The 17,625-nt window shown below is 42.2% G+C and overlaps 3 protein-coding genes across 3 annotated transcripts in view; 2 read left to right on the plus strand and 1 right to left on the minus strand.

Moving 5' to 3' along the window:
• The window catches only part of LOC113029860 (NACHT, LRR and PYD domains-containing protein 12-like), a 153,558-nt gene that overhangs the window by 65,612 nt on the left and 70,321 nt on the right, over nt 1–17,625 (minus strand). The window lies entirely within an intron of this gene.
• LOC113018440 (single-strand DNA endonuclease ASTE1-like) lies at nt 1,602–6,014 on the plus strand. The gene is made up of 4 exons (XM_026161507.2): nt 1,602–2,867; nt 2,956–3,160; nt 3,391–3,553; nt 3,634–6,014. Exons 1-4 carry the CDS (start codon nt 1,665–1,667, stop codon nt 3,794–3,796), a joined length of 1,734 nt encoding a protein of 577 aa, XP_026017292.2. The 5' UTR covers nt 1,602–1,664; the 3' UTR covers nt 3,797–6,014.
• On the plus strand, nt 8,537–14,379 carry LOC113018444 (complement C1q tumor necrosis factor-related protein 3-like). The gene is made up of 4 exons (XM_026161510.2): nt 8,537–11,609; nt 11,805–11,876; nt 13,616–13,750; nt 13,848–14,379. The coding sequence occupies exons 1-4, from the start codon at nt 11,405–11,407 to the stop codon at nt 14,129–14,131; spliced, it is 696 nt and encodes a 231-aa protein (XP_026017295.2). The 5' UTR covers nt 8,537–11,404; the 3' UTR covers nt 14,132–14,379.

The raw sequence follows: 17,625 nt of genomic DNA on the forward strand, positions 1-17,625 counted from the left end.
ACCGAGACATAACATTCATGACTCCATGACACTCTCAGACCGTGTGCAGAGAGTTAGAGTGGGGCCTCATCTTTCCTCAGCCCTCAGCCTCAACACCGGCTCTCCACAAGGCTGTGTACTGAGTCCCCTACTGTACACTCTGTACACACATGACTGTGTTAGTTCCCACCCAGACAACACAGTCATCAAGTTTGCAGATGATACCACCGTGGTGGGGCTCATCTCAGGGGGAGATGAGACTGCATACAGAGCTGAAGTTCAGAGGCTGTCAGATTGGTGTGCAGACAACAACCTGGACCTCAATACCACCAAGACAAAAGAACTGGTAGTTGACTTCAGAAGGAGGAAGTCCGAGCTGCAGCCTGTCAGCATCAACGGGGAGTGCGTGGAAAGGGTCTCCAGTTTCAAGTTTCTGGGTGTGCACATAGACACAGACCTCCAATGGAGCTCTAACACCTCTGCGATCTTAAAGAAGGCCCAACAGCGTCTCCACTTTCTGAGAATCCTCAGAAAAATGGACCTGAAGAAGGAGCTGCTGACCGTCTTCTACCGCTGCTCCATTGAAAGTGTGCTGACATATTGCATCGGTGTGTGGTTCTCCAGCTGCACCACAGCACACAGAAAGGCACTCCAGAGGGTCATCAACATGGCCCAAAAAATCATTGGACATCCTCTTCCCTCCCTGAAGGACCTGTACAGCACTCGCTGTCTCAAGAGGGCACGCAGCATCCTACGGGACTGCACACACCCAGGACACCGGGTGTTTAAGCTGCTGCCGTCTGGCAGGAGGTTCAGGCTGCTGAGGTCCCAAACAAATAGACTCAAGGACAGCTTTTACAACAGGGCAATAGCCCTGATCAATGTAAATAGCTGACCTGACTGGATACCTCCCTGGACTTTTTAGGGGGAGGTAACAATGTTTAAAACGATAATATTTATATTTATAACAAGGTGCAATAATAATTAATGTGCAATAATAACAGTGTGCAATACACATACACTTATTCTTCTTTTTTATACTAAGTTAATGTACTGTGTTGTGTTGTTTGTTACGTTGTGATGTGTCATATCGTGTCGTGTTGTGTTATATGTACTGCCGACGTAGGACAGTTTTCCAATTTCATTGTACTACTGTACTATGTATGACTGTGCAATGACAATAAAGAGTTATCTTATCTTATCTTATTTAATCTTTCTCCAAAAGACATTTCACTCGTCCATGACGAGGAGCTGCGACTTTCACTCGGGCTTCAAGATGTCGATTTTGGAACAGTTGCTTCTTTCTTAGTCAGCATGCTCACAGTCCATGGTTATATAACACTGGCTTCACTGTGGATGGTGATGCTCGAGTTGCAGCAGTTTCCAGTTCATGGCAGAGTTGAGCCTTTGTGATGGACACAAAGTACCTTTGCATTATTAACAGCTGGAAAGCTGATGAAACACATTTGATTTTGCTCCACAAAGTGAAATGAAACAGAAAATCACAACATGAAGAATAAAGAAATGAAACCAAAAGAGCAAGTTAGGTATGTTAAATTAGTCCAAACAGGTTTGACTCGCTGTGTCGGTGTGGGTGTGGACTCTAGTAGGTGTACAAATATCTGCAGACAGAAGGGCATTAGCACAAGAACCACCGCTCATCTTCATCCACACTTTAAGGAATCATGGAGGTTTCAACATTAAAGAAAATGATAGATGGTTTGTGTCTCTGCGAAGATGTTAAGGTAGAAAAAACAGGTCTCATCATTGATGGTAATGCTCTGTACTATTCTTTGTATTATACATCCGATCCAAAGCTGGACCAGCGCTGTGGAGGGGATTATCCTGGATTCAAACATGAGGTCTGCAAGTTCTTTAAGACTCTGCAGGACTGTGAAGTCAATCCGTACGTCATCCTGGATGGAGGCTCAGGGCCCGAGAAGCATGAACACAATGTGTCTCGTCTAAAATATAAACTGAAAAAAGCAAAGACAGTAGCAGAGACAGAGCCTGACGGCACTGTACCAGAGACATATAGTGTCTTACCACCTCTGGTCAAAGATGTCTTCATAGAAATCTTAAGGGAAAAAGGCATAGAGTTTAAAGTGTGTTTAGGAGAGGCAGACCCTGAGGTTGTTTCTGCTGCAAATCAGAAACAATGTGCTGTGCTGTCCATTGACAAAGATTTTTACATCTTTGATGTGCACAAAGGTTTCCTTTATCTCGACAACTTTGAGTGGAAAAAAGAAGAAGATGGAAAAATTCCTGCTAAGATCTACACACGTTCAACGTTTTGTGAGCATTTTAAATTGGACCCTGCTCTCATGCCAGTCTTTGCTTCAATAGCAGGAAATGATTATTCAAGATTAGAAGACTATGGCGCTTTTGCAAAGGAATCATCTTCACCTGGTGAGTGCAGCATTAAAAGACTGGATGGTATGCTCGGCTTTTTAAGTAAAGTGAACCTGGATGGCTTGGACGACTCACAGAAGAGAGAACGTGCTCTGAGTAAAGCTTTAAATCATGTTGGTAAAAAAGAGAACCAAACATTCAAACTCGCCATTCAAAAATATGTTAAACCAGAAAAAACAAGTTCTAAGTTGCCACCATGGGTGTGTGAAAAAGTTGAGCGTGGAGAACTCACCACTTTTGTCACAAGTGTTGTGGATTGGAAGACAATCCTGCTGACCCCACTTGTGGAGGACTTTTCACAGAGTAGTAGTTACACAGCTGCTTACCGCATCAGACAGTACTTCTATGGACTGTTAACAGGAGGTGAGGTTACTGAATATGGCAGGGATGGAGAAGAGATCAAATACTACCGTGTCCCATCAATACTTCCCAGCAGTGATGAACAGAAACAACTGAAACTACAGCGTCTGCATAAGGTACTGAGGTTAATCATTAAATATGTGTTTAATTACTCTGACAGCCAGACGTGTTTCTGTGGTACATGTGAGCATCTTATCTGTGCAGGCTCCTGAGCGTTTGCGTCGCAGGGTGTTTGAGGAAGCTCTGCAGGTTCAGACTTCAGACTTAGAAAACATCCCCGACCAGCTGAAGCTGCCAGTCTGTGTGACTGTTTTCTGGTTTAAGAAGCTACAACACCACCCAAAGCCTGAAACTGTAAACTGCCTCCATGCTCTCCTGCTGTGGTTAGTGTGTGAGCCCGATGGTCCAGGTTAGTCTCACTGGGTAACATGATGGATATCTACAATGACATGCATTTATTGGTGTAAGAAGCAGTCAGCAGATGGACTGTAGTCAGAGTTCCTGTATTCAGAGTTCCTCTAAACAGATTTTGTGTGACAGCAGCAGCACTGATGCTTCCACATCAGTCTGAACAAGAAGAGAAACTGCTGCTGGTCTCTGGTTCTTCGGCACCAAAACTTTGTCTTACTTTGTCTGTAGAGGACGAGTTTGAGAGGAAGATGAAAGCTTTAAAGGATGAAGTTGTGCGTAACTGGCAGCCACGTGTGGCTCATGCTTTCAGCCAATGGCAGTGCTGCATGAGGCAGAGCCTCCACCTGAACCAGCTGCTGTGTTCCCCTCTACCAGAACCTCAGTGTGCACGGTAAACAGCAGACTAATGATGTGCTCCACAGATGTTTAACCCACTTCATTAACTTTAACTGTGGTTTTCTGCTTTGTCAGACTTTACTGTGGACCTCTCCTTCATCGGCTGGCAGATGAAGACACGATTAAACAACTACAGAAAACACTGAAAGGACAAAAGAAGGAAATATATAAAAATTTAAAGACCATTCTTAATCCAACAACTACTGAGGAGGGCTCCTCAAGTGAGGAAGGATGTTAACAACTGGTGTTATTGAGGAAGATGGCATCCATCCCACTTTGGATGGTGCAGCTCTCCTTTCTAGACATCTGGATGAATTTATCCAGAATTAAAACCAGAAAATAGAGTTAAGGGCTTACATGCAACTCTGAACAGTCCCTCGTCCTGTCACCTACCCCCAAAACCCTGTCCTCACAGAGGCTGTGACTCCATAACACCAAAGAGCCAAGACAGCTAAATGTGGTTCACTGAATATATTATTTTTACAGTAGAAGTTAAGAACACAAAGAAATGAGTGACGCAGTTTAAAGATCGATGGCTTCCTCTCCTCCTCCCTCCTTTTGTCTTTGGGTAAAGATGATAACTTTTTAGAAACTAAAACTAATGCACAAATAAAACACAATCCTACTTCTAAATGAAATACAGGAAGTAGAAATAAAGTGAAATAAAGAGCTGTCGGTGTGGTTTTACGTTGTTTTACTCAGTAGTTGAACTGAACCGAATCAAATTTAGCTAACGAGCAGCAGGAACCTGAAGAAAGCAGCAACATGGACTCCAGTCAGGTGTTTAATGAGCAGCTGAGAGAGGAGAGAAGAATTTATCAGGGAAATGAGGCAGACATTAGTAGCCGGTGTTCATTAACCCCACATTGTCTGCACAGGATAACTCACATGCACAACAGCCAATAAGAGCTCAGACCATAAGACGTCCACATGCAGGAAACACCTCGATTTCACCTTCTTGTTATTATTTTGTGTCTACAGTGTGACCATGCAGAGGCCCACAAATCTGGAATAATATTGAAAGCTCTTTAAAAATATTAACGCCTTTCTCTGTATTCAAACGGACGCAAGGATTGTGTGTTGCAAGGATTTTTCAAAACTTGTAATCGAAGTGCTATTATTTCTAGTCCTCACTGACTTCATGTATTGGAGTAGTATTTTATGTTAGAACTTCTAGTATAACTTTAGGGCGTTTAGTGATTTAGGTTAGTACGATAATGTACATTGGGTACTGATGGGTTTAGATTTTATTATTGTCATTTGTATTACGAAATATTTAACCACACATGCTTAGAGGTGTATAATCAATTGTGTAGTGGTAGGTTGTGTGATCTTTAACAGGCTGCAAAGGCTTGGTGTGTATTCCACACTGGAATGCACACCTACATCCTGGGAGCATGGGAAGAGGTCGTACCTTGTCTTATTGTTTTATGGTAGGATTATTGTAGCTATGTCTGTTTTAGTTTAAGTGCTTCTTTACATTTAGATGAACTGCTGGACTTCCTCACCGTGTTATCTAGGGTGAACCATCTAGGGTGAGGGGGGGTCTACCCTCTTCCTGACCAAGGATGTTGCCTTTGTGCTTTTACGTATATGACCCTTTGATCAGCAGTACCACACACACACACACACACACACACACACATTCAACATTATGCACTACACACTGTACAGTAATGCCGCTGTTTTGCACATATTCAACTCTGTATATTTTTATATTTTATTTTATTATTATTATTATTATTTTTTTTTACTATTTAATTTGCAAAAATGTGTATATACACACACACACACACACACACACACACACACACACACACACACGTAGGAAATCATTTAGTATACACATCCAGAAATGCATACACTATTATATATTGTACATATATTTATTAGTTTCAGGTTGGCCATTCTTGTATTTTGCTCGTTTGTGTTGTTGTGTTTGCACATCTCTGTTGCTTGTGGGGCTCGCACACAAGAATTTCACTCGCATGTGCTGTGCCAGTGTGCCTGCACATGTGATGTGACAATAAAAGTGATTTGATTTGACACACACACACAAAAAGTATTCTTTGTTCACATGTATACCTATGTAAGATGCTATATGTTAATGACCCTATGCATATTCATGTAACCACAATAAAAGGAGTGCTGTGGGGAGCCTGGCTGAGAGTCTGACGGAGGTCAAGTGGTGGGACGACGCTTGGCTCCAGGCAGGTCTCCTCATGCATGAGTAAACCAGAGAACTTTGGTGCCTTGAGTCTTGCTTTTTGCTGCGTAGCAGATTGTCCTTAACGTTCCAGCGAATAGGTTTATGCTACAAACCTATCAGGTACTATATATGTATTGTCTGTATATAATCTGGCGTTTGGGCCAAATGACTATTACAACCAAATATGTTTTTTGCTAATCTTTTAGAGCACTTTGTAAAATGTTTTTGAATAAAGTTACACGTTAATAATCAAGACAGTTTGATCTTGATCCATGTGAACTATCCAGATGAAGCTGGAGGTGAAGAATAAAGCTGTGTGTGTGTGTCTGTGTGTGTGTGTGTGTGTCGGTGCTGATGTTTTCCCGTCATCTCAGTTTTCCTGGTTAAAAGTAAACAGACTCTCAGACAGGAGTCCTGACAGCCACTCACTTTCGTCTCAGTTATGTGATGACATGTGTCATCAGCTAAAAGCTCTGCAGGGAAATGTTTTCCCTTTAGTGTGCACAGCTCTGCCCTGTGGAAGAACACAGCTATTACAACCAATAAGTTTTCATTTTCTAGTCTTCATGAGTCAGGTTATTGATTATCTGCAGCAAGGCTTGTCACGGGGCCGGGTGGCCTGTACTGAACAGGACTCAGGTGCAGAAACCCAGAGCAGAGACAGCAGATGATGTAACAATTTATTAGGTTTAAGTGCAAAAAAGAAAACGTAGCAAAGACAAAAAAAAAACAATAAGACGTGGAGTTTGGATGAGGCGTGGCCTGGGGAACGTGGCTAGGGCGAGGGAATGAGGCCTGAGATGTGGAGTGGAGCTGAGCAGGGAACAGTCACACTGAAGAGAGAAGATAGAGTTAGGGAGGTAGTGGAGGCAGCTCTGAAGTGGCCAGTTGTAAGAGCAGCAATTCTTACTTGCAGTTAGGGACCTGGAGTGTTTGAGAGGGGGGGTGATGAGAATCCAGGGGAGGCTGAGTGGCGTGGAAAGGCTGGCCTGAGATCCGGGGCTTCAGATGGAGTGTGATGGCAGGAGGGCAGGCAGGTGAGGCACAGAGAGATTTTCAGAATGATTGCTTGGTATCCTGAGTCCGGAGGTGGAGCGTGAGCCAAGCTGAATACAGCAACTGCAGCACAAGAGAGTCGTGTTAACAAGATAGATCACAGCAAGAACTTGAAGTATAAGGCCTGTTACCAACATGTGTTGATGACGAACTGGCAGTGAATGAACATCAACGTGTGGTTTAAATCCCTCTGGCTTGATTGCCTGCAATAGGCTCCAGGTGTGCAGGAGCTGGAGTTGGCCCTGCCCAGGGGCGGATCCCAGGTTAGTTCAGGAGCCTTATGGAAATTCCAGCCACCCACCGCAGACCATGACAAGGCTACTGACAGGAAATTGAAAGAGAGAGCAGTGTGGTTCATCTGACAGAGAAACATGTTACATTGGACAAATATCACTGCTGGTTGTGAAAATTCGTCAGTAACCGAACAACATGTCACAGATTAAGTGATTGTGCAGGTGTGTGCTGTAAAAATAGTTTTGTTTTCAGTTCTATCAGACATGTGCTGTAAAAGAAACCAGAAGAAAAACTGTGGAAAAGAGACACAATACAAAAGTATTTGTGATTATTTGTGACAATAGAAAATGTTATTGAAGGAAAATAACATTCTCATTTTTAAATACAACCTGACAAATTGTCATGTCTGTGTGTAGGCAGGCAGGAGGAGAGGACCCAAAATGCAGGACTCAAGGAAGCGGAAGAAACTCAAAATACACAGCTTTATTGCTGGGATGAAGCAGAACAGAAAAACACTAACTGTTCTGGATTCAAATATTGGGGATGGATACAAGAGGAAAAACCACAATAACAACACTGGTCCGGCTGGGTTGAGTCAAACGATGATTTTAATGATCACACACGTGGGAGATGGACACTGATGCAGACAGCATCAGATCTCAAAATGGTGGAGCATTGCTCAAACTCTTATAGCCTCTGGTGCCTCCACCTTATCATAAAAGCCTAAACATTCACATGCTTTCTCTCACACGGCGCCTAAGCTACGACCTTGGCTCCCTGTTTATCTGCTCCTGCTGAGATGGGGCAGAAAACTCCAGCATGTTCTCTTCTAATCAGACAAATAAGGCGATGACTTTCTGCAAACAGTATTTCTTATAACTCAGCAGTATAATGCATCATAAAACAATATCATTCATTCACAACAAGTCAGCAATTTAATGTAATGCACATCAGTTTAACTAATGCAATAGTTATCAGCTTCTTCTAATTCAGGAGAATAATGCAAACTAAAACTACATAATAATTCACAATCTTTAATTAGGGGTCTAACATGGCATAAAATAATATTATAATCCTACACCGTCTGGGGCGTTGTCCTGAATCAGCAGAAGTGTCTGGCAGAAAGTTTGAATGGGACTGCGAGAAGCATGAGGTGTGTGTGAGCCAGCCTCGAGGGGGCGGGGTCACAGGCGGAACGAACGAGGAGTAAAATGTGTGTGTGAGAGAGAAAGGAAGGTGGGGGCGAGTGACCAGGCTGTGAGTGTGTGTGAGAGAGAAAGAAAGGTGGGGGCGAGTGACCAGGCTGTGAGTGTGTGTGAGAGAGAAAGAAAGGTGGGGGCGAGTGACCAGGCTGTGAGTGTGTGTGAGAGAGAAAGGAAGGTGGGGGCGAGTGACCAGGCTGTGAGTGTGTGTGAGAGAGAAAGGAAGGTGGGGGCGAGTGACCAGGCTGTGAGTGTGTGTGAGAGAGAAAGAAAGGTGGGGGCGAGTGACCAGGCTGTGAGTGTGTGTGAATTCCTGGATGACAAAAGAGGGAGAAAAGTAGGTCAGTTGATGTTCTGTGAAATAATAATAGTCAAGAAATCAAAGTGATCAAATAGGAGAAAGTGAACTAAAGTAAATAAAGAAAACTAAAACAGTGGATTAGTGTTAAGGTAATGAAAATAAATTGCTAAAATTAACAGTGACATTTAAAGGTGATCAAGTATTCAAGGATGAATGGAGGATTTGATGGCTGACTGTTGACTGAGCTGTTGGGTGAAAGGACAAAGATTTGTGTTCGCGGTTAAGAGCAAATAAAAATTCACATTTTGGGGGTTTAAAGTCAGTAGAGTTCAAAACAAAATAAGCAGAGATGTGTTGCTTTAGGAGTGATGAAAACATATGCAGTCACAGTGAATAATGAAAGTCTCTCAGTCTGTCGTTTACAGGTGGGGAACGGACCTGGATCAATTCTCCACGGGCAGCAGTCGGAAGAAAAGGTTAAGATCATTAGAAAGAAAAAATAGAAACACTCAGCCAGAATTTTGGCTGAATTGTTTTGCAGCTCCCCGTCCTCATCCTGAACGAGCAAGCTCCAAGGAAGCTGATCTCTCCCTGAAGACACCGAGTGCAGTTCCAGAAGCACGAGCATGAACATCAACAGTGGACAGGAGGCCAAGAGACAATCTGAGCAGAGAGGTCCAGCAGCGCTGTGGGCAAACGGCATCAGGAAGAGAAGAACCACCATCTAGATTGGATGGATGGAGATGCGTTTCCAGCAAGCTGCAACCTCACTGTGTGTGAAGGACTTTTGAGAAGACTGTCTGAGTTTGACACTTGCCATGTTTGGAGTGAGATGGCAATGAAAGTGACAGTGGGACAAAGAGAGACACGGGACAAAGAGGTCAAAGGAGCTTGCATAGAAAAGCGTCTGGACTTCTTTAAGTTACTTGAAGACGTTTCACCTCTCATCCGAGAAGCTTCTTCAGTTCTAAGGTCAAATGGTGGAGAGTCCCAGATATAAACCTAGTGGGAGTTTCCCCCCACAGAGGGACAAAAGGACCCCCTGATGATCCTCTAATCGCCTGAGCCAAGGTGTGAAACTGGGTGTGGGTCACAATCAGCCAGAGTTTCGGGTGTGTTCATTGTGAAACCTGGCCCCACCTTATCATGCGATTTCCTGAGGTCAGATGGCCCAGGATGTGAGTGGGCGTTAAGGCGTCTGGGAAGGATCTCAAAACTGGATTATAGATGGCAGAGAGAGGACTCCCACTCACAGACCAGTTCATACCTGAAACCAGTTTAGACCAGTCTAAATCTCAAACCACAGTATACGAGTCTACAACTCATATACTGATCGTGGCTCAAGAGTTGGGTGTTCGCCTTGTAATTGCAAGGTTGCCGGTTCGAGCCCCAGCTTGGACAGTCTCGGCCGTTGTGTCCTTGGGCAAGACACTTCACCCGTTGCCTACTGGTGGTGGTCAGAGGGCCCGGTGGCGCCAGTGTCCGGCAGCCTCGCCTCTGTCAGTGCGCCCCAGGGTGGCTGTGGCTACAATGTAGCTGCCATCACCAGTGTGTGAATGTGTGGATGACTGAACGTGTAAAGTGCTTTGGGGTCCTTAGGGACTAGAAAAGCACTACACACATGCAGACCATTTACTAACACACACACATGGAATGAAGCTCATTAGGATCAAACACAATTTTAAGTAGGTAACACTGTTACCATCATCCTGCCTGGTTTATCGAGTGGGGTGAGAACTGACACATAGACGACTGAATTAGTATTATTTTGGGGAACATGATAGCAGGGTGAACAGAGTCCTGCAGCCAGAGTTTGAATGAGTGAAACTGGCAGATTTTTGTTTGGTTTTGTTTTTGTTTCTGAAGTATGGGGAAGGTCTTACCATGGCACCAAGTTTTAGAGTTGGTGTTTTCTCACCTATAAGAGAAAGAATATTCTGTGACAAGTCCTAAGACCGGGCTTCGGTTTTTTCATCTACTTTTGTTTTGTAGTTTTATCTTTTATTTTTCATTTGTGCACTGATTTCTGTTTGTCAATTTCTTTTCTTTAAGCAGATCTGCACAACGGGAATTAAAAGTGCTATACGACCTGTCGAGAAAACCGTTGCAAGTGAGTTTCTCCACATTAAAATGGGCTCAGGAGAAAGCCACTTATCTGGGACAATTAGAAAACGAGACTCCCTGTCCTAAAAAGGATTCAGCGAGGTAATCCGATCTAAAGTTCTTTTTATTTTTGAAATGACGTCATTTTGCTGAGGGCGGAGCTCTAAATGCGATGATAGTTTCCACTATCAGCAAAGAAAGAAAGAAAGAATGGATGGAAATAAAAACAAACTGACTGACTGGTAAAAGCTGACAAGACTTGACCACGACTCAAGGTTAACCTCCACCTAGACAGGACGAAAGGGTGGATGAATTTATGTGTTTCCTTTGACAGGAGCAGAAAGATGACAGCAACATCCGAGGTTGATGGTTTAACCTTTTAAATGCCATTTTTATGTTTGTGAATCTACCAGGGGTGTGTTATTCATGGGCTTGTGTTGTGTGTTGCTCACAGAGGTAACTGTGACAAAGTGTGTATACACTTGCGCAGCGCTAACATTTGCATTTTCCTCATTTGGAAATTGTAGCATTAAATTCAACTGACCTGTTTTAACAGCAGTCAACCAAAACACAGAGGTTGATGAGTTCACTATTCCAGTAATGTTTGAGTACTTCCTCGTTTTTTAACAAACTGGGAGGAGTGGGGAAGTAACCTGATGATAGTCCTGCCTCTTGCTGCCATATCATAAAAAGGTCAGATTTGCAGATGAGACAGTTGAACTTCAGATTTCTGGAGACAGGATGGAGACCATCTTGGTTTTCTCTGTGTTGCTTCTGGCCTGCTCTATCTCAGCAGCTCAGACAGCTGAAGATGAGGTCATTCTTAAAAAAAAGATTGCGCTCCTACAGCCATTTACAAGTGACATGGAAGCTGTGCTGACAGGGATAGTCGCCTCTTTGGCTGTACAGAAAGAGCAGATCACACTTCTTCAAAAGGAGAATCGAGGTACAAAATTGTGTTAGTTAGTGAGAGACAGCAGCATCAAGAAGCCTTCATATGATCCGCTGTTGTGTTCCAGTTATTTTAAAGAACAGAATTGTATTTTTTGATCATGTAAAGACAGAATTTTAATTACAGGAACACTAAAGCAATCTGAAGACAAGCTGTGCAACCATGTTCCATTTCCTTTTGTTTTGTCAGAACAAGAAGCAAAACTAAAAGAAGTGGGGACACAGAAGACTGAGATTGAGCAGCTGAAGCAGCGGCTACAAGGTACTGTGTGCAAATCCTCAAGGGCAGAATTTCTATAGAGATGTTGTAATATTTATGTTTATGACACAAGTTTGAACGTAAACTGTTGAAATAAAATTGTCTAATTGTCAGCACAAACAGATAAGCACTGCAAATATATTCACTGGGAAGTGATTTAGCATGACTTTTGTCATGCATTTGAATTGCATAGTTATTGGTTCCATCTTCAATAACTTGTCTTTTATATGGAGTGAGAGAAACAGACTGAAGAGACAGCAGGGATAACAACTTTGAAATAAAACTGCTTCATTTCTTCACATATATCATGATATGAAGCAACATATAGAGCAGGCAATGCAGGACCACGGTCTGATGTCACGGGACCGAGTGGTCAGTACCAAAACTGGACTGAGGTGCAGAAACCCAGAACAGAGAAGGCAGGTAGCTTTACAATATACTCAGTCTTAGAAAATGTGTCAAGAACAAAAAGCAGTGAAAGGTAGAATTTGACGTGGCGTGGCCTGGGTAACATGGCTAGGGGGACGTGGAACTAGAAAGGGGAAATGGGCCTGAGATGCAGCCTGGAACAGGACAGTTAGCAGTCACTTTGCAGGAGGAGCAAAAGAGCCATGAGTGGAGGGTGAGCTGAGCAATGTGGAAAGGCTGACCTGAGGTGAGATCTAGAGGTTGCTGATAGAGTGGTGGCAGCGGGCAGGCAGGTGAGGCATCGAGTGATTTCAAAAATGGTGGTTTGTTATCCTGAGTCCGAGAGAGAACCGTGAGCCAGAGGTTTGAGAGAAGGTGAATCCAGGAACTACAGCACAAGAAAGTAAGGTTATCAAGATTATTCACAAAGGGAGCTTGAAACATGAGAGCCAGCTACCAACATGGATTGATGACAAACTGGCAGTGAATGAAGGTCAGTGGGAGGCTTAAATCAATCTGGGTTGATTGGCTGCAAATCAGCTCCAGGTGTGAGAAACTGGAGGTGGCCCTGCCCAGGGGCGGATCCCAGGTAGACTCAGGAGCCTGACTGAAAATTGCAGCCGCACACCCCGGACCATGACATCTGAAGTGTTTAATGGGAGCTGATGTCACATGGTGCTCCAAATATACTCTCTAATCATGTTGATGAAGTATTGGTGATACTGGCACATCCTGATGTGCCCATGCTGGCAATAATCGGCTTCTAGTTTAGAATTCATTAGACAAATGTTTTATATATAAAGAATATTAACTGTTAATAGTGGTAAATACGATTGATAATCTAAGAAGGCTTACATAAGTTAATCGAATTATTAGTGAAGTACAGGAATTAAAATGGAGTCAGTGCCTTAAAAAAGGAGTGAAGGTGGAGCAGTGGTGACCCATCACACTGTTACTTTAATTTACTTTATTGATGTATATAGCACTCTTAACACGGTTAAAGCGTGCTTCACAATAATGTAAAACAGATAAACATGAAACAGCACAAAGCTCGTCTAAATATTAGACTATCACTCTCTGTATTTTCTGTGCTGCTGACAAACTGAAGAATCATTAACTTACAGTTTCACAACAGTCTGTTTTTAGTGCAGTGAACACGATGACATTTCTTCAACATGATATCTACATAAACTAATATTTCAAGACTATATCAAAGTAACGCATTTACCAAATGGGGTTTGTGTAACGTGTAGTATTTGAATTCACAGCCTGTACAAAGGAGGTATAACTGTAAAACAGGAAGTTTAAAATAATGACATTTCTCTCTCTCTCAGCCAAACAGGTGGCTTTCTCAGCCTCTCTGGTGGAGCATGGTGGTGGAACTTATACTGGACCATTTAACACAGAGACTACTCTGATCTTCAAACGCGTCGTCACAAACATCGGAAATGCCTACAACCCCTACACAGGTAATAACACTCAATGTCACTTCTCTGCTTTGTTGATGTTCCAGATGTTCTAACAGCTGATTTTTCATGTAATATGGCAAAAACAAATGTCCCACAGGTATTTTCACTGCACCAGTCAGAGGAGTCTACAACTTTGAGTTGACCCTGCATGGACACGGAGACATTGCATATCCTACAGCTGCTAGGTTGTTCATGAATAAAGAGCTCATTTTTACGGCATGGGAACATCAGACAACACTTTCTCCAAGTGCCTCTAATGGTGGCTCACTGCTTCTAGATGCTCAAGATCAGGTGTATGTGCGCCTCTGGGCTGGTGGAAGGATATTTGATGATTACAATTATCATACCAGCTTCAGAGGTCATCTGCTTTTCTCCATGTGAAAGGTGTACCAGCTGCAAACTTCCTGTTTGGGCTGTCTTGTAGCTTTTTCTTTATTTTTTCAGAAGTAAAACAGGAAGTTAATCACCTGCTGGGATTATTTTTCATCTGTCTGTAAATCCAAAATCCAGATACACTAAACAATAATGTCATTTGGATCTCTCTCTCTTCTGATTTCAAAATTCAATGTGATTCCATTCTGTCATTTCATTCTAATAATATATCATAATAAATTGATGATTAAGCAGCAGAGTTTGTTTCTTTGTGTGTTTTAATTGCCATTATCTCATACTGACAGCAGAAAAGTCTTGTCACAGTTGTGTTTCCAGAACAGAGATCAAACCCGACACATGCTGGGAGTTTGGCCCGATTTAAAATTCTGTGCTGAATCGTTGTAGAGTCAATGATGTCGACGATAACCTACATCAGTACATCACCGCTATTACCTTGTGGTGGTGTCCTGGTGTTTTATATGCACTGCCAGCTGTTAGAAACAAAATACTGGACCCTTTGTTGCAGTCAGTTTATTTGTGGCCGTAAGATATTTGTACTTCTAGTTTTACATCTTAGTACGTTCCTTCACATCCAATCTGATTTCAGTAATATCCTTCCTGGAATTTGTTCAAGTTTACCAGTTTTTATTTTGATGCTATGATTTTTTATTCTGTCACTGATAAATAAAAAAATTGCAACAAAAAAGTAGCTGAAAATCCACACTGTAAAACCCAATGCGTTAATTTAACTCAAAACTTTTGGCTAAACTGATTACATAAAATATTTTAAGTAACTAAAACAAACAAAAAAACAAGTTAAATAAACATAATTTATATAGTTGATTTGGATAAAAAAAAATTTAAGCTACACTGATAAATGTTTTTTTGTTATATCCACATTTTTGGTTTGGTACTGTCACTGTGTGTGGAGGCAGGCCGTGCGGTGGTGTGTGTGGTGGACCCAGGTGCGAACACAAGTCAGTAGACGGAGTGAATTTAAACTGAAAGCGAGCCTTTATTATGGCTGATGACAGAGTTCAAACAAAGTTATTTAGTCAGAAATAACGTGACTAAACTAAACTATAACTAAACTGGGAAACTGATACTGTGATAAATTATGGAGACTCAGAGAACTATGACCATGACTGCAAAGACTGGCCGTGAAAACATGGAGGGTGGGAACACAGACGACGCGACACAGGCTGAATGAAACACAGTGGCTGTATCCCAATTCAGGGTCTGCAGCTTTAAAGTACGCAGCCTCGACGATCCTCAAGGGCCGCGTACTCAAAGACCGCTAAGGCCGGAAGTGCGAGGCTTGTGAAATGGGCGGTCTAGCCTCCGTTGCGCTGCCCAGGTTGCCTAGCAACCATGATACTAACAGCTGGAAACGTGTCATTCAGCTTTGTGTGACAGAGATGAAGGAGAAAATCTTTTGTTCATTTGTTTGTTTCTACATGAGCTTTGATCATTCTCTGATGAAGCTCAGCTATTGAACGGCGTGTATTTTAAAGTAAAGGCTTTAAAACCAAGTTAGTACAAACGTCACTGATGTCACATGACTTTGCCGACATGTGGCCAACAGTAATGTTTTAATGTTCTTCGTTATTAAACATTTGCACATAAATAAGTGACATCAAATTCAGTACTTAAAGTTCACTCTTCGGGCGCCCCTCATCCGCCGTTTTTTTTTCGGCAAAATTATCCACACCCACCGCCGCGCTATGCATTCTGGGATATGTTGGGCCACAAAGTCTACACCGCCACAGCCTTAAAATTCAGGGAAATGAAGGACGCATTTGGGGGCTGCATTTCGAGCAGCCTTCGAATTGGGACAGCCTTCGGCGCGCCGCTGTGACGTAATCGGCCTTAAAATGCGGCCTTTAAGGCTGCAGACCCTGAGTTGGGAGACAGCCAGAGACTAAATACACATAAGGGATGATCAAGGGAAGTGGAAACACATGAGGGGGAACAGCTGATACACATGAACCTAAAGACAGGACAGGGAAAGTGAAACTGCATACACTGACATTAGACACAGACTTTCAAAGTAAAACAGGAAACATGGGGATTAGACGTGACCTGAACTGAACATAACCACACAGACATGACGCATGACAGGTAGACGCACGGACCAGGGAGACTGAATACAGGAGGAGATGACATAAACAAATAAGAAACAAAGGACTAAACAGCAACCTCAGAATGAACTAGCTGAACTAAACTAGGACACAGATGAATACCAAAATATATAAACACTCAAACACTGGGTCACAGACCCCGCCCATGACGGGTACTCTCTACGTGATCTTTTGACTTTCAAGTACAAATCTACCTCAATACATTTTAGGAATTAATAATTAGTTTTAAAATGTTAAGCATCTTAAGCTAATAGGACTCAAAGCTTTAATACACCCAAACTCTTGTAATAGCCAAAACTACTGTGTTTTGAATTGGATATTAAAAGAAAATGTGTTAGAAATAAGCAATTACACTTGTAAAAACACAAGACAGACAACATAAATTTACTGAGTATTTTTAGCTTGCATTACAAAATGTCTTAACATTTGCACTTTTTCAGAGAACCAAAAAACTTGCAAGGGGATAGAGCTGAGATCCTCTATGACAAATGGAGTTCAGTAATAAATGACAAATTAAATTTCCTTGTGTGCATGTTCATAAAAGAAAAGAAATCTCTGGCAAGCCCAAAGAGATAAATTCAACAGTTTTATTGGAGAAAATGTCAGAAATGTCAAGTTTAGGCACAAGTTTACAATATTAGAAATAAAGAATTTCACAACATGTTTTAACAGTGTTCTGATTTGATTAACACATGAGTCATTTTATTAAACAAAGAAAGAAAGAAAAGGAAAAGAAAAAACCCTCAGATAAAATCCTGCATTATCAGGGGGGGAAACTGAACTTAAGTAAATAACAGTGCAGCTAATACACTGAAATATTATTGGGAACTCTTATAAAATACAATCCAAGTGCCTATTTGATAAGTATATATTAAAGACTATATTAAAGCGTAATATTAAAGGGTAATATTAAAGGCCGGCTTTAAGGGTTTATATATATATAAAGTATACTGTGCTTTAGGTCATTACATTTCCTGGCGAAATGAAACTGTGATAAACAGGAGCTTTAGTGCAGACTTTTCAGAGAATGTAGCTCATGTTTGTGCTGCTAGATGATGACCTGAAGGTCGTCTCCTGTTGTGTCCGTGAGGAGTGGGGGTGCAGAGTATATCACTCTCATCCTGTCAGTAATGCAGTAGATCTGCAGAAGGCTTTCACGCTGTGCACATCTCCCTTCCTGAAGGTGTTACTGAAGAAGATTGTATTGAATAAAGTGATTGCATATGTTTTGATTACACTGAGTTTGCGTCTTCTCTGAAAAGCCTGAGGACAAAGGAATTGGGGTCGATAATTGGTGCCTGTGACCCGGATCCAAAATGGCTGAGAGACACGAATTAGATCGTAATCATGGGGTCGTGAAAC

Source organism: Astatotilapia calliptera, chromosome 3, assembly GCF_964374335.1.
Source record: "Astatotilapia calliptera chromosome 3, fAstCal68.1, whole genome shotgun sequence".
In the NCBI taxonomy this organism is placed as follows: Eukaryota; Metazoa; Chordata; class Actinopteri; order Cichliformes; family Cichlidae; genus Astatotilapia; species Astatotilapia calliptera.